The sequence below is a fragment of the Thalassophryne amazonica genome, chromosome 7, assembly GCF_902500255.1.
Source record: "Thalassophryne amazonica chromosome 7, fThaAma1.1, whole genome shotgun sequence".
Taxonomy (NCBI): Eukaryota; Metazoa; Chordata; class Actinopteri; order Batrachoidiformes; family Batrachoididae; genus Thalassophryne; species Thalassophryne amazonica.
Genome location: NC_047109.1, coordinates 117,629,841 through 117,652,379, shown reverse-complemented (window position 1 = coordinate 117,652,379; position 22,539 = coordinate 117,629,841). Strand labels below are relative to the sequence as shown.

Below are 22,539 nucleotides of genomic sequence, written 5' to 3'. Positions count from 1 at the left end.
TTATACTTTAGCTCATCCACAATAACAACAGTAAATTTGAGAAAGTTTTGTCTTTGTTTAGTAGAGTTGCGTAGGGGATACATTTTCTAGCAGCCACCATCTGTCAGTCTGACAGAATTTGTATCCCCTATCTTTATAGCTGGAATTGCAACCTACCATCAGGTGTTTCATAGTGATATACACTTTAGCTCATCCACAATAACAACAGTAAATTTGAGAAAGTTTTGTCTTTGTTTAGTGGAGTTGCATAGGGGATACATTTTCTGGCAGCCACCATTTGTCAGCCTGCCAGAATTTGTATCCCCTATCTTTATAGCTGGAATTGCAGCCTACCGTCAGATGTTTTATCTTCATGTAGACTTTAGCTCATCCACAATTACTACAGTAAATTTCAGGAAGTTTTGTCTTTATTTAGTAGAGTTGCATAGGAGATACATTTTCTCGCAGCCACCATCTGTCAACCTGCCAGAATTTGTATCCCCTATCTTTATAGCTGGAATTGCAACCTACCATCAGGTGTTTTGTCTTCATTTATACTTTAGCTCATCCACAATAACAACAGTAAATTTGAGAAAGTTTTGTCTTTGTTTAGTAGAGTTGCGTAGGGGATACATTTTCTGTCAGTCTGACAGAATTTGTATCCCCTATCTTTATAGCTGGAATTGCAACCTACCATCAGGTGTTTCATAGTGATATACACTTTAGCTCATCCACAATAACAACAGTAAATTTGAGAAAGTTTTGTCTTTGTTTAGTGGAGTTGCATAGGGGATACATTTTCTGGCAGCCACCATTTGTCAGCCTGCCAGAATTTGTATCCCCTATCTTTATAGCTGGAATTGCAGCCTACTGTCAGATGTTTTATCTTCATGCAGACTTTAGCTCATCCACAATTACTACAGTAAATTTCAGGAAGTTTTGTCTTTATTTAGTGGAGTTGCATAGGAGATACATTTTATGGCAGCCACCATCTGTCAACCTGCCAGAATTTGTATCCCCTATCTTTATAGCTGGTATCAGATATTCCAGTAAATGCTTGTTAGTTTATTCCTTCGTAAAAAAAAAAAAAAAAAGAAGCCTGTTATTGTGCTACTGTCATGAACCCATAGATTACTGTACTTTTCAAAATGTCACCACAAGCTGGCATGAGACTGAAGGGCATGAAGGGAGGGGCTCACATTGCCCACCTCCATCCTATCCTGTACTCTGAAAATACCCCCTATATTATATACCTATATGTGCACATAACTTGGTTCCAAGAATCTGCATGGTCCCAGAATCCACCCAGCTGTGAGTAGGAACCAGCCTTGGCTGGAGAAGTAACCTGTGTTGGACTCACATCCCTCCCAGGGTGTCACAGACTCAAAACTCAAATTTACTCCTGTGTGAATCTTAGGTAGGGATGGGTATTGATTTTATCGATATCGATGCCATTATTGATTCTGCTTATTGATCCGTTTCCTTATCGAGTCCCTTATCGATACCTCTTGTGAATTTTGTACTAAAAGTAGGCTTTACAGGTTTTCTATGTATTTCATTGAGTCTTAAAGTAAATAAATATGAAATTGGTCACTGTATCCTTGATCTCTGGACATAAATAAAAATAAACAAAACGACGTTTCGCTTTGAAGTTATTAATTCCGACTGGATTCTGTTGTTCTAACTTGACTCAGCAGAGAGCCACGTGAACAGAACGGAGGACGATTCTCGTTTCTTTCTCCCAACAAGACAGGAGTCCCAGTTAGTGACTTTAATCTGCACAAAAGTGACTCACGATTGACATATTCAGGGATGAAAGTGGTGAAAAACAAAAAGCCGAAACCCAAAATTACCCCCCAACACCACCCACATGAAAATGTTTGAATTCTAGAAGCTCTGAAATGCAATCTGGGACTATTCCAGACAATAAACTGCAGTGAGTGCAGCATCCATTTAGGTAAGAAAAAAACCCAACTTTCCTTATTCAGATTCATTCCAGTAGTATTCTGCTCTTACTAGGATGCAGCAGTTTTCTAGCTTGGCAGATAGTTCTAGAGGAAATCACTGAAACAAATTTTCATTAAACGTAAATAAAACAGGGATGAAGTGGAGGCGTAAGAGTCACAAGGTGTTCACAGGAAACATTTATTTCTATATGTATTTATTTTCATTGTTAGTTGGTTTTATATTTTCTGTTGTGTTATTATTCAGGTTCTTTTTTGTCTCTTTCTATAAAATTGTATATAATAACTAATCATTAGATTAGTTATTATTACTATTGTTGTGGTTGCTATTATTATTAATATATAAACAAAAATAAATTTAAAAAATATTGCAGTTTGTAATACATTTGACTCTTTTACGACAACAAACGCTTATTATACAGAAAACAAATGCACCCGAACGTGCTGACAGCTACAACTGCTTAATGCTAACTTTAACATTGAAAATGCCATAGACATGCTAACGCATTAGCATTGGTCCCATTTTTAAGTTATAAAATACATCTATCAACTGTTTCAGAAGACCATAACAAGTCGGTTTAACATAAAAAAGGTAAATAATACTCACAGACATATGCTCTTTAGGGTTTTAGTGGGGGGAAATTAAGATAAACCGATAGAAAAAAATGAATCAACGAAGCAATAGATCAAATCACTGCTTCAATTGGTTCAAGGTTAAGTGTCAGGGTCAAAAGACAGTACCCCTTGCAGACACTTAAAAATGAATGGACACGAGACCAGCAAATCTTAGGTCAGCTTTGCATGCAGAGGGAAGAGCAGTCTCAGGGCAGTCACCACTCTCTCGACTCTCGTCAAACTGCCTCTCTGTGCGCGGCATCTTTTACTCAAACAGACAAACAGAATCAAAAAAACAGTGACCTACAAACAGGGCATGATGGCATTGTCAGTTGTAATGATTAGAAGCACACATCCTGTGTTGTTGATGACCCATTACTGGATTCAATTAAAATGTGTTTCATCTGTGAGTTTGCTGTGGTCTGCAGGCCTATCATGCTACACTCCCTTTCCTCCCATCAAACAGTTCAAACACACACTCTGTGAAACCGACTAGTACACATCAATGCCATTATTTCGCCGTCCTCCTATGGGAACATTCCTCTGTCAAGGCCGAAAACCCAGCAGAGACCTGCAACACACTAATTTGTGCAAAAGATACAAGCATGCATATGTCATGTGAAGCAGAACAAACGACAATATATGATGTGATGTTATATAAATGTGATAGTATATAATTTTTCTAACATATCCCTCCTGTTTTTCGTTTGTGAATGCAGAACATCAGATGCTTATCATTTTTCACATTTTCAATAAGCACATCATAAAAGCATCACACATTCTCATATGCCACATTGGCGTCGTCAAGCGGTTGCTGCATGGGTTCGTAGGTTTCATCATGTTGTTGCTGTAGGACTTGGAGCTGCAGGAAAGAACGAGACATCACTTGAGAGAACATGCTACGAATACATGGAAGCACACAGAGCATGAGAACACAAAACACAATTAAAACAACGATTGGTATACACGTCTTCATAAGGAGTTGCCACCAAGTTCCAGATGTGAACCAAGACCAGAAGTCCCAGCCTTTGGAGTTCATGGTAGTCTGCACAGCGTCTCTGGTGGTAGTCATTTCAGCGATGGCCCTGTGGATGGCTCTGCTGTCCGCAGTGTTGTCCAGTATGAAGGTGCAGCATGCAGTTCCCACTATCACGCACACACCTCCCTGTGGTGCGGTCAGAAGGTTGAGAACCATGCGGTTCTGGAGCACCATCAGTCGTAGAGCGGTGAGTTCCTCTGATGTGGCCTTTGCGAAGGTTAAGGATGATTTCATGAACTGCAGAAACTTGTATCTGGTGAATTCCACTTCTCTTCTTACGGTGGTGATCCCAAAGTTGGGAAAGAGAGCCATGGCGATGTCTTGTCCTGTGGGGAAGATGTCATGGTCCTTCGGAATTTCTTCATATCCTCGTTTGTTCTGGCGATGGGTTGGTGCCTTGGGTTCACTCAGTTTGCTCAGATAGCCTGGTTGAGTCAGTTGGAGGTGGTCAGATAGTCTAAGGAGATGGTCTTTCGGGATGTAAACCAGAGCCTGATGTAATATTACCAGACTGCAGACTCCAGACCAGTTCGGAGGCAGACTGGTGTATATGTTTGTGCCACACTGCCAATAGTAGTCCAACAGGACTCTGGTACCTTTTGACGATGGTGCGAATGGTGAGCAAAAACATCTGTACGGGCTGTCTTTGCACCATGCTTTGTCTGACATTCGTATCCTGCTGACTGTGTTGAGCAAGCTGTGATCTCGCCAGTTCTTAAAAGCCGTCTCATTCTCGTATGCACAATACGTGAAGGTGAAGTTACAGAGCGAGGGTGGGATTTCTCCCACATCGTTTGTTCCATGTCCCGCCACACACCATCCATAGAAGCCATAATGGGTGACACCCTCCATCACCTGAGGAGCGGTTGCTTGTGGCCAAGCCTGGTACACCACATGAGGTAACCTTTTGCAATCATGAGAGGTTAGAGGGTCATTTGTCTTGTATGGCTGAAAAAGGGTGAGTAGAGAGTCATTTGTCTTATATGGCTGTGAGTAATCAGCCTGAGTCATTGTCTTGCCCCTGCCGGGGTACGTTGCCATTGCCATCAGGCATCCTGATTCCACAGTTGTGGGTGTAGTCGTGTAGACATTGTGTTGTGATGTTCATGTTGGCATGCGAGCACAAACATAGCAGTTAGTCATGTTGTTGGACGTGGCAGTATAGTTAAAGCGCCACCACATTGCCTTTGTAATGATGCATCAATGTGCCACTCGGTAGTACTTCAGATTGACGGTGTCTGTTATGTAGCGCTCCTCTTCTGCCCCATTCCTGTGTCAGCCACCATGTGAGAAGTCCAATCAATATCCCACACACTAAGACCACAACACAACAGCTACTTTTGCAATGCCGGTGACCACGACATTCCCGCCGCTGTTCCCCAGCCGGAACGCCCCGCCCCACCAAAGCATCCTCCAGTAGCATTGTTGCTCAGCTTAGTGTCACCAAAACACCTCACACTAAATGAGTAGGGATCAGGTGGTTGCTTCACTGACGTTGAGACGAATCACCCCTAAACGGTGAAACCCCTTTGTAGTCAGACTTCCCCACTACTCATTGGAGGGTCTGGCACACGCTGTAGCTTACAGTGGCTTAGGTGGATCCAACTGGGTCGCTCGGCGATTTTCACAGCGGTGGGTGTCGTCAGCAGCACTTGGTATGGCCCCTCCCAGTGTGGGCTGGACCAGCACTTTCTTTGATGACCTTTATGAACACCCAATCACCTGGATGAACCAGTGGACTGTCCTGTGGGGACAAAGAATCAGATGGTAGTAAATTTGCTTTTGACACATCTTTCTCTTGTAACAATCTTCTCATATAATCAGCTAATGTGGTCTCCTCATCAGCAATTTCTAAGTCTTTTGGGAACACTGGCAACCTATAAGGTTTACCATATATAACTTCAAATGGTGTGAGGCCTGCTCCTGCTGGTGTAATACGCATGTAGAGTTTAACCAGGTCCAAACATTCTGGCCATGGCCTTCTCGTCTCTTCCATACATTTTTTGTGTCTGCTTTTAATTGTTCCATTAGTTCTTTCTACCAACCCTGCACTTTGTGGGTGGTAGGCGCAATGATTTTTCAAAGTTATTTGTAAATTCTCTGCCATCCTAGATATCACTTTATTTACAAAATGAGGTCCATTATCACTGTAGATGGTCTCTGGAATGCCATAATTTGGCACAATAGTTTTACAAATGGCTTTTGCTACAGCTAGTGCATCAGCTTTTGCAGATGGAACAATTTCAACCCATTTGGAAAAAGCATCAATGTGGACCAAACAGTATTTATATGGTCCACTCTGATTGAGTTCAATGAAATCCATGTGAAGTGTTTGGAATGGATATTTTGGCTGTGGAAACTGGCCTCTTTTGGTCTCACATTCCCCTGTGGATTGTGCCTAATACATGTTGGGCCCCTTTTTACAGTAAATTTTCGAGTAGGCAGTAAACCCAAACGTTGCAAAATGTTTGCTAATGAGGGCTACTATCCCTCCTGTGGAAACGTGACTCGGCCCGTGCGATAAAATGGCTGCTGCTTTAAACAATCTTCGAGGTAAGACCGGCATATCATGTATGCAATACAGTTGTTCTGTGTTAAGCACAGCTCCTTTGTCAGTCCAGAGTTTTTTCTCTGTTAACGGAGCCCCCTGTTGGCAGCTCCTCAGTACCTCAACATCAATCAAGGAGGTATCAATTTCAGCGGAATAAATGTCAGACATTCCAAACGTGCCTGCCTGAGGCAGCGGTTTTAGCAATTTCGTCAGCAAATCTCTTACCAATAGATACCATGTCTGTGCCTTTGGTGTGTGCTACACATTTGCACAGAGCCAATGAGGTGGGTAAACAAATGGCAGATAAAAGGCCTTTCAGGAGAGCAGCATGTGTTACGGGCTTGCCTGTAGATGTCACCATTCCTCTTCGCTGCCATTGCTTAGCAAAGAAAAAACTGTTGAGAACGCATATTGACTGTCCATGTAAACAGTTACTTTTCTATCTTTGGCTAAAATACAGGCTCTCGTTAGAGCAATGAGTTCAGCTGCCAGAGCTGAATGTGTGTGTGATATTTGTTTTGCTTCAATTACATCATTCTGTGAGGTCACTACAGCGTATCCTGTCTGCGTCTCTCCCTTAACATTCTTGGAACAAGAACCGTCAACAAACCACACCTCTCCCTCAGACAGGGGAGTATCTGTCAAATCGGCTCTAGGGAGTTGGAGGCTTTCAGTAACAACAACACAGCTGTGGGGGTTTCCTTCCTCTTCAGTGGGGAGGAGAGTAGCTGGATTCAGGGTGGTACATCGCTTTATGACCACGTGGGGTTGTGACAGCAACGTAGCAGTGTAGGATAAATGTCTGGCTGGTGACAGAAAAGTCATTTTAGCCTGTAACAGTAGCACATCTACAGCGTGTGGTACCAACAGTATTGTTGGATGAAATAAAACAACATCAGCTGATGACTCAACGGTCATAGCTGCGGCACACAGAGCTTGAACACAAGGGGGCAGTGCCTGTGCCACAGGGTCTAACCTTTTTGAATAAAATGCAGTCGGTTTCAATTTGCCTCCATGAGGTTGTAGGAGCACTGATTGCATAAAGCCAGATCTGCAATCAAATGTTTGTGTGAACGGTTTAGAATAATCAGGAAGTGAGAGCACAGTAGAAGACGATAGTTCTACTTTCAAATCACAGAACTGCTTTTCTGCTTCTTTAGTCCACGTGATCCTGTCTGTCAGTCCCATGGGGGTGTCATAGATCAAATTCAGCAGCAGTTGGGTTTTGGCAGCGTAGGATGGAATCCACGCTCTGCAGTAATTACAAAGGCCCAAAAAGGCCATCATCTGTTTCTTCGTCACAGGCTTGGGAATGTTTAGGATAGCCACTTTTCTCTGCTGCTGAATTTGCCTCCCTTCAGCGGTAAGTGTGTGTCCCAAATAATCCACACTCAGCTGCACCCATTGCATCTTTTCCTTTTTCACTTTATTCCCTGTCACTGCTAAATGAGCCAAAAGGGCTAGAGAGTCAACTTTACAGCTCTCAGCAGTGTCGGACGCAATCAAAATGTCATCAACATACACAAGAACTTGACTTCCTCGTGGGGGTGTGAACGTGGATAAACAACTTGTAATAGCCTGTGTGAAAATGGTTGGGCTGTCCAAAAAGCCCTGGGGCAATCTGGTGTACGTATATTGTTTGCCAGCATGTGTAAATGCAAACCAGAACTGAGAATCAGGGTGAATCGGAACTGAGAAGAAAGCATTGTTCAAATCAATCACTGTAAAAAATGCACTGCCTGGTCGTAATGAGTTTAACGTGTGTGGATCTGGCACTAAAGGAACTCTTGTTTCAATAGCTGCGTTAACAAGTCTGAGATCTTGTATCAGACGCCAGTCGACACCGTTTGCCTTTTTGACAGGAAATATAGGAGTGTTACATGGCGAATCAGGACATTCTCTAAGGATTCCTGCTTTTAACAACCCGTCAATGACAGGTTTGATGCCATCTTGCGCGTCTGCCTTGAGTGGATATTGGTGCGCCCTGGGCCTCCAGTCGGATCTAGGTTTCAACTGCACTGGAGCTATGGACTGGATGAGTCCCACGTCAGTGGGATTCTTAACCCAAAGAGTTTCTGGGAGGTCAGCAAGGTCAGCCTCCTCCTCTGCGGTTAGCATTAGCAGAGCACCAGCCATGTCTGGTCAAAACAGATCATGTACAGCAGGGTGTGCACTGGTGAGCAGCCCCAAAGATTTGCGGTAGATTTGTGTTGAGGGGCTAAACTCCCAGCCTTCCTCAACTTGGGCTTGAAAATCAGAAGCACACACTGCTCGGGTCATAAACTGTCCTAAATCTTTCCACTGCAAAGTTTGAGGCTTGCATAACGACACGTGAGGGCTCCCCGACATGACAAACAGCGGGGAGACGTCAGGAGATAACACAGCATCGGTACCCACAGTGGATTTCCTATCTGTGTACAGATAAGGAATGCGAAGGGTAGCTGGGTCATGTGACATTAGTTTTTCTTGGTAAACACAATCAGGCCGCTGCGTGACGCACATTGTAACATGCAACCTTTCAGCTGCCATAACGTCTTCTGGTTGTTCCAGCGTGGTTTGAGCCATCATCAATAATTCATTAGTGAGCCCAGAAAACGGGTTTTGTGCCAAATCAAGCGAATAATACACTCTTTGATTACCAGTTTCCGCCTGTGCGTGAAAAAGTTATCTGGGTTGATTCTGAATGCCCTTTGAAGTGGGAACAACAGCAATATGGAGGAGCTTCATTAAATCTCTCCCCAGCAAATTAACAGGACAGTCTGGTGAGAGAACCACAGAAGCTCGAACATTTTCGCCACTCTCAGGATCAGCGACACACATTGGCTTGGATATACGCCGTTGTTCAGCTGCACCATTAGCTGATTTAACCCAAATTAGTCCATTCGATACCTGGGCATGAGGCACAGTTATTTTGAGAACAGTCCTACACGCACCTGAATCACAGAGAAACTCCACCACCTTGCCATTCACTTTCAAAAAGATGTTTGGTTTTTCCTCCAATGAGTTTAACAAATTCCACACTGCACAAACATCCACACTAATTTCTGGTGACGTGAATGCAGTATTTAGTCACTTCGAGTTGTCATAATCGTCATGGCATGGTGGTGCAGAGGGTTTGGGGCCACGGCGTCCCCAGCTTTGTTGTTCACAGTCATTGTAAGGACAGTTTCTGGCATAATGCCCTAGTTCGCCGCATATCCAGCATGCATCTGGATGTAGTCTGCTTCGGTTCATTTTTCCACCATGGAAACCACTCCGGCCACGCCCTCGGCCATGGTAGTGACCCTGGAGTCCCCCCCCCCGTTGGAAAAATGCTTCCCCGCTTACTGATGGAGCATCATCGTACCAGAACACGTTGGCGCCGGATTTGGATTACAATTTGGGTTTCGCGCTTTTCTTCGTCTCAAGTACTCTGGAGGCGTGTCTTGCCCACTGCATAACCGAAGCAACTGACGCTGTATCTAATTCAATCATGTGTTTCTTTATCCAGGCACTTAGACCTGGTTGGAAACCATTCATTAACGCCTGTTTTAATTGTTGTTGATATGGAGATTTTGTCTCCTCCTCAAACAGAATACCGCTATGAACACGGAACTCTTTTTGGAAATGGATTAAAAAATCGTCTGGTGTTTCGTCTGTCTTTTGTTTGACACTTGCTAAGTGTGCATAATTAGCATGACGTTGGAAGGTTTCACGGACCCTCGCAAAAACTTGCTTCAGTTCTGCGAGATATCGGCCGGCCAATTTGCCATCGGTCGGATAGGGGAAAATCTTGCCGCTGTCTCTTCTACTGGTGTAATCTCCCCTCACTCTGGCCCAATTTTTCCCTAATGAACATTGCATTGCTTCACCGGCTTCCTGGCCGTTTAATCTGTATGACTGTATTATCCCCAGTATGTCCTCTATCCATGCCTCTGGGTCTTCCTGTACGTCAGTTACTCCCGAAACTGCATCTGCCACCTCTTTCAAATTCCATGGTCGGAAAACGTACATAATGGGTTCACGGCCCTCCGTTGGGTCAGGATTAAGGACCTCTATTAGGGGAAGTGATTCAGTGCGATAACGCTGTGGTTTTGTAATCTGCTCTCTGTCTCGCAGCTCCATGTGAGCGCCGGCAGTCTCACTTGGCTCTGGAGACGTCGGCCTGTCAGCTGCTTCTGGTTCCGAATCGTGTGAAGCAGCAGCAGGTGATTCTGCCTGCGGTTCCTCTATCTTTACTTTTTTCTTTCTCCTAACCACAACCACACCTTCATTGTCCTCTTTTCTCACAAACATCGCCTTAGCCTCTGCAATCCCTCTCCTCCTTTTCACACATTGTTCCAGCCACAACCTTGCCACCTTTAACTCTTTCTCCTTCTGTCCCTTAGAAGAGAAAGAGTAAGTATAGCAGGCAAAACAGTTCCCTGTTTTGCCTGCTATACTTACTTCTAACTTTCCCACAACATCCTTCCAGTCCTCCAGCTTCAACTTTCTAGAAACACCATATTTCCTCCTCCACTTGGGTAAAAACTGTACAGCATCAGGATTTAAAGACAACATAAACTTCACATCACCTGGTGAGGTAGGCTCCGCCTTGGAGCAACAACAATTCCCCATTATATAATATTTACTATATTTACAATTGTTACACCCAATATCACCAAAGCACTCAGCTGCTCAACAGCTTTACATGTAAAACACTGTAACACGCACCGACATGCATTCACTGTCACTTTGGTTCTTCAGCGCCACTATTCTCAATCATCTCAATCAATTTGCTAATGTCCAATGAGTCATTTCAGCATGACCATGCAAACACAACGGTAAATCATAAAACTTGTGCACCTTGTTTTGCTGTCTGTCTCCGTTCCACTCGTCTGGGTCCGGATGCCGTCAATCCGCCGTTGGCAGTCGGAGGTGACTCTAAACACCGGCCTGGTGAGGAACGACCCCTCCCAGGTCTTTGCTTCAGTCCCACTAATAGGAACCGGCTGTCGACGGGCTTCGGCGCGTCGTCCTCCTCCTGTCAGCGACTGGGTATGTTGGCAACTGGGCGGAAACACCAAATTATGTCAGGGTCAAAACACAGTACCCCTTACGGACACTTAAAAATGAATGGACGTGAGACCAGCAAATCTTTTGTCAGCTTTGCATTCAGAGGGAAGAGCAGTCTCAGAGCAGTCACCACTCTCTTTCGACTCTCGTCAAACTGCCTCTCTGTGCGCGGCATCTTTTATTCAAACAGACAAACAGAATAAAAAAAAAACAGTGACCTACAAACAGGGCATGATGGCATTGTCAGTTGTAATGATTAGAAGCACGCATCCCGTGTTGTTGATGACCCATTACTGGATTCAATTAAAATGTGTTTCATCTGTGAGTTTGCTGTGGTCTGCAGGCCTATCATGCTACACTCCCTTTCCTCACATCAAACAGTTCAAACACACTCTGTGAAACCGACTGGTACACATCAATGCCATTATTTCGCCGTCCTCCTACGGGAACATTCCTCTCTCAAGGCCGAAAACCCAGCAGAGACCTGCAACACACTAATTGGTGCAAAAGATACAAGCATGCATATGTCATGTGAAGCAGAACAAACGACAATATATGATGTGATGTTATATAAATGTGATAGTATATAATTTTTCAAAGCCGCACTGCAGAAATGTTGATTACAGACCCGCTGCTGGGTCTGTAATCAATGTAGAGAAATGATCATTTTCCTGACAAACACCCCCAAAAACAATGGCCACTCTGAAGGACCAATAAGGGAATCGTTAAGCAAAAGGTTATTGATGTCTGTGGATCGAATCATTTCTTAACGATACCCAAAAGGAACCGGTTCTTGATACACATCCCTAATCTTAGGAGTGGTTAGCATTTTTGTTAGTGGTTAGCTTGTGCTAGTTTGGCTATACTCTTGGCTATACTTTACACTTTATGTAAATCCTGCGTGATGTTGGAAGATAGGATGGCTCTCTTAGAGAGCTGTGTCCATAAGCAAGAACAGCTTCTTAGCTCAGTGGAGTTAGATGTTACGGGCACTCCAGACAAGGTTAGTGTTGGGCCAGCTAGCATGCCCATTAGCATCAGCCTAGAAATGCCAGCTGTGGACAACAGCTTTCGGACTGTGGTCAGGCAGAGGAAGTCACATAGGGCTTGCTGCCCAGTTGTGGTACCACAGTCACACTCGCCACTGAACTGTGAATTGGTTCTCCCCCTTGGATTTGCCTGATGTGAATTCTCTGAGCCCACGAGTGACTTCCACTCCTGTCTCCAGGCTGAAACGCTGGGCTTTAGTGATAGGGGATTCTATCACCCGCAAAGTCAGTTTACAGATGCCGGCTGACGTTAAATGTATTCCTGGGGCCAGATCTCCCGACATTGCATCCCATCTTAGGGTGCTGATGCTGCAGAAGGGTAGACAGACAAAGGAACATGACACTAGATACAGTTGCATAGTTATTCATATTTGCACCAATGATGTCAGGATGAAGTACTCCGAGATCACAAAAATGGACACAGAGAGGACTTGTGACCTTGCCAGAAAGATGTGTTGGCATCAATTAATAGTCTCTGGTTCCTTCCCCTCCCGGGGTAAGGATGAGGCATTTAGCAGGCTGACATCGGTGGCTGGCGCAATTTTGTAGACAGCAAGGCTTTAGTTTTATTAATAACTGGCCTTCATTCTGGGGCCGCCGTGGCTTTCTGATGCCCGACGGCCTCCGCCCTACTGAGGAAGGCGCCGCCATCTTGTCTGTGAACATAGATAGAGCTCTACAGGGAGGGTAACATTAGGACTCTACAGCAGGCCACATGATTAGAGGAAGTAATATTTAGACATTCCAAATTTGATTCCGTTGAAACACACACATTTAAAAATAATTTTTATTTAAAAACCAATTCTAGACTCCCTACAACTTTTGCTCAATGTTCTTTCTGTGATATGTAGACCCTGAGACCCCGTGGTACCAGTGCTGAATTTCAGTTTATTTTCATTTATATACCGCCAACTCACAATTCAATCAGGTGACAAACCTCTTTCTCACAGCAGGAAGACAGTTGGTGATGATAATTCAACAATAAAATTATTGCATAGACTGAATTAAGTACAAATTTTCTTATAAAAAAAAATCAGTAAATTTTGTTTCAAATTGTTGTTTTCTTTCTGTCCAGTGGTTTTGTGAGAATTCTGCTCTGGACACAGAAGATCCTCTGGAGAAGTTAAAAGTTTATAAGTTCAGAGGTGATCTGGCTTTGAGACAGAAGGATTACCAGGTAGGTGAAAACTTGACTAGTGCTACGTTCAAACCAGTCAGCCTGTGAGCTTTTAAAACCACATTAATCCCATTTTAAACAGGTTTTTTCAACACAGTGGCTCATTATTATTATTATTATTATTGTTGTTATTATCGTTGTTGTTGTTGTTGTTAATGTTATTATGTACTGATTCCAAACATTAAATCAGTAATAAAATATCATGAACTGGTTTCTGGCTTTATGAGAAAAGCTGATACTGGTTTCAGGCCGTTTCCCATTAACTGATTTAAGCTGATTAAAAATAATTAAATGAACATTAAACTGGTTTTGAGTTGGATATTTAAGAGCTAAATATTTATAAGCAGCTCTAACCCAAAGGTCAGTATATTTATACTCAACAAAAATATAAACGCACCACTTTTGGTTTTGCTCCCATTTTGTATGAGATGAACTCAAAGATCTAAAACTTTTTCCACATACACAATATCACCATTTCCCTCAAATATTGTTCGCAAACCAGTCTAAATTTGTGATAGTGAGCACTTCTCCTTTGCTGAGATAATCCATCCCACCTCACAGGTGTGCCATACCAAGATGCTGATTAGACACCATGATTAGTGCGCAGGTGTGCCTTAGACTGCCCACAATAAAAGGCCACTCTGAAAGGTGCAGTTTTATCACACAGCACAATGCCACAGATGTTGCAAGATTTGAGGGAGTGTGCAATTGGCATGCTGAGAGCAGGAATGTCAACCAGAGCTGTTGCTCGTGTATTGAATGTTCATTTCTCTACCATAAGCCGTCTCCAAAGGTGTTTCAGAGAATTTGGCAATACATCCAACCAGCCTCACAACCACAGACCACGTGTAACCACACCAGCCCAGGACCTCCACATCCAGCATGTTCACCTCCAAGATCGTCTGAGACCAGCCACTGGGACAGCTGCTGAAACAATCGGTTTGCATAACCAAAGAATTTCTGCACAAACTGTCAGAAACCGTCTCAGGGAAGCTCATCTGCATGCTCATTGTCCTCATCGGGGTCTCGACCTGACTCCAGTTCGTCGCCGTAACCGACTAGAGTGGGCACATGCTCACATTCACTGGCGTTTGGCATGTTGGAGAGGTGTTCTCTTCACGGATGAATCCCGGTTCACACTGTTCAGGGCAGATGGCAGACAGCGTGTGTGGCGTCGTGTGGGTGAGCGGTTTTCTGATGTCAATGTTGTGGATCGAGTGGCCCATGGTGGCGGTGGCGTTATGGTATGGGCAGGCGTCTGTTATGGACGAAGAACACAGGTGCATTTTATTGATGGCATTTTGAATGCACAGAGATACCGTGACGAGATCCTGAGGCCCATTGTTGTGCCATACATCCAAGAACATCACCTCATGTTGCAGCAGGATAATGCACGGCCCCATGTTGCAAGGATCTGTACACAATTCTTGGTGTCTAATCAGCATCTTGATATGGCACACCTGTGAGGTGGGATGGATTATCTCAGCAAAGGAGAAGTGCTCACTATCACAGATTTAGACTGGTTTGTGAACAATATTTGAGGGAAATGGTGATATTGTGTATGTGGAAAAAGTTTTAGATCTTTGAGTTCATCTCATACAAAATGGGAGCAAAACCAAAAGTGTTGCATTTATATTTTTGTTGAGTGTAAAACAAGAGCAATCGCAGATTTGTGATGTCCACCAAGGACTCAAAATAACAAATACATGATTCACATCGTGACCTGGACTTTACCTGGATCCGGATTCCACAACACACTGCAATAACTGCATACTGATCCAGAATAGATGCTGATCTCCCCCCCCCCCCCCCCCCCCCCCCCAACAAGGTCAATACTTAAAACCTTGAGGTCAGTGCATAAAGAACAAAAAAAGAAAGAAAATCATAGGATGGAGGTTCACACAGAAATACTGAGAGAATTTCATGGAATCATTTGTACACAAAATGTAGCACGAGAGTCATGTCAGGAAAAAACAAACAAAAGACCAAGAACAAGATGTCCCTGACAAGGACATCCAAGGCCTGGACAAAAAAAAAACAAAAAACAGGTGGGGGTGTTTTAATGTGCCTTAAGGCCTCGAGAACAGTGCAACATTATTATTGAGGATTGTGACATCAAATCTTGTTTGAGTGAACTTGAGCCCAGCTGTTTCTGGTCCTCTGGTCCAGAAAGCTCTGGACGCATACAGCAGCTGTCTGCAGTGGACCGCAGACAACAACCTGTCCATCAGGAGGGACGTGCTGGAGGGGATGTCCCGATGCTGCACCAAACTGGGACACAGAGACAGAGCTCTGGACGCGGCCCGCCTCCTGGTAATCATCCAAACCTCAGTCCACTTTGATTTTAGTGTCAGAAAATCCAGAAGACGCTTTTAAATTCTCAGTCATCATTAGTTTGGAACAGAAGTAAATCACAAAAACCGCACAGGAACAGTTAATTTTAGTTATTTTAACAATTATTTAAGTCACATTGACAGTGAATATTTTGACTCTTTTTCGGGTTCTCAGATGTGATTTTTTTTTTTTTTTTTTTTTTTTTATCTTTTATGTGAGATCAGCTGTTTTTAAGTGGTTAAGTGTCAAAGACAACTAAATGATTTAAATGGTTTTAAACTCTTTTAATGTTTTTCACTGACATTACTGAAGGACTTTTCATTAATGTTATTTAAAGTGTTTTTATTCCATCGATGGACTTTTAAAGACATTTTGAGCTGCTTAAAATGGTTTTCAAATGTGTTTTTTCACTGAGCTGGTTTTAAATGTGTAACTGATGATAAACAAACTGAATTCAGTCGACTTAATTTCTAGAAGATTTGTTACCAAAAATTCAAAGTATATCTGTGTTTGGACATGAATTAAAAAAACACATCTAATACTTATTAAGAAAGAAACCAGCTCAAGTCCAGGCTAAATTCTCCCATGTGCCTTCTGTCAAAGTGTATGTGTAACTTCACGTCTTGTTGTTAATAGGATCTTCTCTGTTCACTCCACCGTGAAGCTGTGGTGACACTTCAGAAGAAAGCTGCATTTTGCAGTTTCTCCAGAAGCCGATGACTTGAAGGTGTCATCACGGTGTATTGACGACTCCTCACCTGTTCCATTCTTACTCATATGAAAATTTCTATAAATTATGTAGCAGGTGGAATGAACACAAGCAGTCGGTGTTCTAGAATTAATATCTGCTGAATGTTGTCCAGAACATCGTATGCAGAGTCTAAGAAAAAAAATGAAAAATAGAAAAAACCTGGACGTTATATTTCATCAGCAGTTATCAGAAGAAAAAGATTCAGCATCAACTTTGTCAGACTTGATATTTTCACTCTGAGGAAATATTTGAGACTGTGTGTGTGTGTGTGTGTGTGTGTGTGTGTGTGTGTGTGTGTGTGTGTGTGTGTGTGTGTGTGTGTGTGTGTGTGTGTGTGTGTGTGTGTGTGTGTGTGTGTGTGTGTGTGTGTGTAGTACCTGTGTGAGGTACCCATGTCCTTCTGATCTCACTGCAGGGTAAAGACGTGTCCAACACGAGTCACCTGACCAGCCTGCTGCTGCTGAAGGTCGGCACCGATGTCTCTCCGGATTCTTTCCTGCTCAGTTGGTTTTGTGATCTTCACACCAACTCTTGTGTGATTAAAGGTCGGCATCTACCAGCACTTTGGCGCCGCCGCGTCCACGATGGCATCCCTGCAGCAGCTGTGCGTCCTGCTGCCCTTTAACCCCTGGCACTGGTACAGACTGGGCCAGACGTGTTTGGAGCTGCTGGATGCCGACACGCCTGCAGGTACGATGGGCTTCATTAGGCCTCTGAAGAAAGGCGGTGCTCTCAGTCGCTCCTCTGATTTGTGGGATTTACATCTGCAGCAGAGACGCCGCGTTCTCATCAGGAATGTGACTCGTCAGGAAAGTGGAGCGAGGAGCAGCAGGAGTTTGACCTGGAGCTGGAGGAGGTCCATGGTGGCAGACTGTGGCTGAAGGCCTGCACCTGTTTCATCAGGACCAGGTGAAAGTCGTGTTTTTAAATTAAATTATGGTGATGTCACCGACGTCTTTGTCACTTTTAGATGTCTTTGTACTTTCTGGCAGTTTGTTGGTTTTGTGTCAATGTGGAAACGATCCACGTTAACGGATTCCTTATTTTGCTCTTCCTCAGACTCCTGCTGAGAATCCTGCAGCGGCAGCAGTCCTCCTTTGTGCTGCAGCGCAGTGACAGCGCCCTCCAAAGCACAAATAAAGCGCTGCAGCGACTAAACCCCAACGAGGAGACGCTACAAACCCTCACCGAGGTCAGGACCCGATCCTAGCACCACGCTCACTGCGGCATGGTGACGCTGCAGCCATATTTGTTCCGTAGTTTTGTTTGTATTTTGGAGACGTGTTGAGAAAAACGATTTAACATCGGAGGCTTTTTGTTGGTTTGTTCATGGCAAACAGCGCCACCTGTGGTAGGACAAGCAGCTCTGTGGTTTTGTGACAGAAAAACCCACACACAATTTTTTTTTGGGGGGGGGGGGGGGGGGGGGGGGGGGGGGGGGGTCTTTTGTAAGTTTTGAACTAAAATCTCTTTCGTTATGATTTTAGTTGTAAATTTGTAACTTTATTACGACGGCGTTTTAGGACCACATGGAGTTTTTTTATTTTAAGACTTTGAGAATTAAGACGTAATTTTAAAAGAAAAAACTCATTTTATGAGAATAAAGTTGTAATTTTATGAGAAAAACATCTCAAAATGAGATCTGTGGAGCGCTTTAGGTTGTACTTCAGTATAAGTTTTACAAATAAGGAAATACTTCAACTTGTAGCCATCTGCACCACATTATCATTAGTATCAGAACTTTGAAAAGAATACGCAAGAAAATGGGTCTATTCCGGAGGAGGAACCACACAGACTTTGCCTGTAGTTCTGGTGATTAGTAGCTCCTGAAATCACCTCTTTCATGGAGGAGGAGATACAATAGGGCACCGCAGTCTTGTTTGAACCCTGCGTGATGTCACAGGATTTGACCACTTATGGGGACCGCCGTCCCGTTGTGCAGTTTACACACAGCATAACTTCACACGGATAAATGGTGGACTGTTTTGTTTTCAGCTGCCATCACCGAAGCAGTCGGGAAAAGTGTTGTTTTTTTTTTTTTTTTTTTTTTGGTTCTCAGTGGAGAAGAAAAAAGGTGAGGAGGTAGGAGACGTCGTGTCGGTGTTAGCCTACACAGCTAACCAGAGTCGCTTCGTTCTCTCACCTGCAAAACCGCCTTGACATGTTTGAGCTCCAGGTCATAAACAAACTTCAACACGTGTCTACTTTCTACCGCATCGTTACTTTTTCTTTGCATTTTCACTTTGAGTGCAATTTGCCCAAAAATCCTTTGAAAATGCTGTGTTTCCTTCCCTCAGAAGTAGAGAAATTACATCATATTTTACCAGTTCAGCGCCCATCCTCAAACAAGACTGCGGTGCCCATAAGTGGTCAAATCCCGCGACATTTTGGTGGACAAAGTGAATCTACTCATGTTTGGTTGGACCCTTTGTCCGTCCTTCCTCATGCTCATACCGTGGACAAGAACACGGTTAATCACAGTAGCTCTGATGTCATCAGATATTACTGTTCTTTGTCTTCGTTGACCTCCTCTCACACCAACTGATACAATCAGTGGGTTCACACAACTGAGCATTTGGTTCAGACAACAAGGTTTAGTGTTTTAGCCACTGAGAAAAACTAACATATCATTTTTGAAAAAATACAGTAATTTTCTGAGGTATAAAAACAAAACAGCCCTCGTTTGGGGAGCAATATGAGCAGAGGATCCAGTTTGTTGGGATGATGGCGAAGGTGATCCCACATTGCTCCCCACACGAGGGCTGTTTTGTCATTTTGACCATCACCAAGCACAAACAACTACTTGGACTAATTAAGCAGTGAGGACGTCTGGCTTTGAAAGTTTCAGTTTCAGTTTATTTGCCATTTGCAGTAAAACTACATTGGAAAAAAACGTTGCAAGAGCTTAGTGTGCATAAACATACATTTTAAAAACATGGACACAAAGACATAATTAATAAATGAATAAATAGATAACACTTGCCGCAATAAAAGCAATAAGAGATAATAAAAATAGTAAAGTGCTTGTCAGTCAGTGTGCACAGTTCAAAGCCATCACAGGTTGTGTGGAAAGAAGCTGTTTACATGGCGAGACGTGGTGCATTTAATAGAACGATAGCGTCTCCCAGAAGGAAGGAGCTCAAATATATTCTTAGCAGGATGGGTGGGGTCATTAATGATCAGTAATGCCCGCGAAAGAAGCCTGCCTTTAAAAATGTCCTGCAGGGCTGGCAGCTCACAGCCTATTACCCTGCGAGCAGAACGCACCACTCTGTTTAAAGCTTTTTTTTCTTTACATGTAAGATTTCCAAACCATACAGAGATAGTTTATAAGGAGACTTTCAACAGCACAGTGATAAAAATTTAAAAGAATGTGCTTATTTAGAGTAAACTCCTTAAGTTTACGTAGAAAATAGAGCTGCTGTCTGGACTTTTTGGCAATAGTTTGAGTGTTAGCATGCCAGCTCAAATCATTAGAAAGGGTCACACCAAGAAATTTCACACTGTCAACCCTCTATACCTCTGTGTTGTTAATAATAATAGGCAAGTGAACATTGCTTTTCCCAAAGTCAATAATCAGTTCGTTTAGGAAGTGTTAAGAACTAGATGATTTTGTTCACTCCACTGGACTACATACTGAGCCTCTGACCGATAGAGTCATCACCATCTGAATTAACAAGACCAATAATAGTAGTATCATCTGCATATTTGATGATCATATTATTGGGAAAAGATGCAACACAATCATATGTGTACAAAGTGTAGAGCAGAGGACTTAGAATACATCCTTGCGGAGAACCTGTATTCACAAAAAGTACATTTGAAAAAGTTAATTTTAACCCTCTGTGGTCTACCAGTTAAAAAGTTTAAAATCCATTTGCAAATGGCATCATATAAGCCAAGAGTTTTCAATTTGTGAATGAGCTGCACTGGAACAAGAGAATTAAAAGCAGAGCTGTAGTCTATAAAAGCATACGGACATAAGATTTTCCTTTATCCAAGTGCTTATACAGAGTTCAGTGTGAAGGAGATGGCATCTTCGACACTCCTTTTGCGTCTGTAAGCAAATTGGAGCGGGTCCACAGACACTGGTATTTGACTTTTAATATAGTCCAACACCAGACGCTCAGATGTCTTCATTAAAACAGAGGTTAAGGCCACAGGCCGATAGTCATTAAAACAGGTCACAGGCATCTTCGTAGGTACTGGTATTATGTCTGACTTTTTAAAAGATAAAGGGACAGTACAGTACCACAGTGACAAGTTAAAACAGGAGCTAGTTGCTCTGCACAGTTTGAGCACCCGGGGTGGGATTCTGTCCGGTCCAGGGGCCTTCCTCACCTTGGTCCTGGACAAAACCCTTTGGACTTCTTCCAGAGTGATGGTAAGTCCACTCTGCTCAATTGAAAAGACAACAGACTCAGTGTTCCCAGTTTCAAATCTACAATAAAACTGATTAAGATCATTTGGCAATGAGGGATCAAAGTCAGTAATGTTCGCTCCTTTAGGTTCCCATGTGGTTGCAGCATTCAGTCCCTCCCACATTAGATGTGGGTCATCTGCATTGAGGTAACCTTCCATTTTGTGTTCCAAAGAACACAAATACTACCTGTACTACTAAACACCCCAAATACTATCAAACTTTTAGACCAGATACAATCCATCTATCTATACTCAACAAAAATATAAATGCAACGCTTTTGGTTTTGCTCCCATTTTGTATGAGATGAACTCAAAGATCTAAAACTTTTTCCACATACACAATATCACCATTTCCCTCAAATATTGTTCACAAACCAGTCTAAATCTGTGATAGTGAGCACTTCTCCTTTGCTGAGATAATCCATCCCACCTCACAGGTGTGCCATATCAAGATGCTGATTAGACACCATGATTAGTGCACAGGTGTGCCTTAGACTGCCCACAATAAAAGGCCACTCTGAAAGGTGCAGTTTTATTTTATTGAGGGGGGATACCAGTCAGTATCTGGTGTGACCACCATTTGCCTCATGCAGTGCAACACATCTCCTTCGCATAGAGTTGATCAGGTTGTTAATTGTGGCCTGTGGAATGTTGGTCCACTCCTCTTCAATGGCTGTGCGAAGTTGCAACGATGAACTGGAGTCAGGTTGAGACCCCGATGAGGACGACGAGCATGCAGATGAGCTTCCCTGATACGGTTTCTGACAGTTTGTGCAGAAATTCTTTGGTTATGCAAACCGATTGTTCCAGCAGCTGTCCGAGTGGCTGGTCTCAGACGATCTTGGAGGTGAACATGCTGGATGTGGAGGTCCTGGGCTGGTGTGGTTACACGTGGTCCGCGATTGTGAGGCTGGTTGGATGTACTGCCAAATTCCCTGAAACGCCTTTGGAGACGGCTTATGGTAGAGAAATGAACATTCAATACACGAGCAACAGCTCTGGTTGACATTCCTGCTGTCAGCATGCCAATTGCACGCTCCCTCAAATCCTGCGACATCTGTGGCATTGTGCTGTGTGATAAAACTGCACCTTTCAGAGTGGCCTTTTATTGTGGGCAGTCTAAGGCACACCTGTGCACTAATCATGGTGTCTAATCAGCATCTTGATATGGCACACCTGTGAGGTGGGATGGATTATCTCAGCAAAGGAGAAGTGCTCACTATCACAGATTTAGACTGGTTTGTGAACAATATTTGAGGGAAATGGTGATATTGTGTATGTGGAAAAAGTTTTAGATCTTTGAGTTCATCTCATACAAAATGGGAGCAAAACCAAAAGTGTTGCGTTTATATTTTTGTTGAGTGTACAAGGCATAAAAATAGTACACAGTACTACTGCACAGAACAATATTTAAACAGGCCCTAGTTTATTTAACTATATTTAAACAGGTCCTAGTCACATTGGGTGCTGAGGCCCACTGCTGTCTATGACTCAATGTGGACGGGACACCGGTCCATCACAGGCCACTTCTCCAGTCAAATCTGGGGTCCATTTACAACCAGGTAGACTGGGACAGAATGCAGATGAAGCGTCTCGTCCCAGGACTCCAGCAGCCTGACAGGGA

The 22,539-nt window shown here is 43.3% G+C and overlaps 1 protein-coding gene across 2 annotated transcripts in view; it reads left to right on the top strand.

Moving 5' to 3' along the window:
- Positions 1-22,539, top strand: part of zgc:101716 (uncharacterized protein LOC492784 homolog) — a 78,914-nt gene that overhangs the window by 44,725 nt on the left and 11,650 nt on the right. Inside the window, exons 2-7 of one of the 2 annotated variants that reach the window (XM_034175406.1) lie at positions 13,307-13,408; positions 15,578-15,721; positions 16,909-16,959; positions 17,039-17,183; positions 17,303-17,402; positions 17,553-17,685. In XM_034175406.1, the coding sequence (XP_034031297.1) occupies positions 13,307-13,408; positions 15,578-15,721; positions 16,909-16,959; positions 17,039-17,183; positions 17,303-17,402; positions 17,553-17,685 (675 nt within the window). Of the gene's footprint in view, positions 1-13,306; positions 13,409-15,577; positions 15,722-16,908; positions 16,960-17,038; positions 17,184-17,263; positions 17,403-17,552; positions 17,686-22,539 lie in introns of both variants that reach the window. The other variant, XM_034175405.1, reaches the window with a different exon arrangement.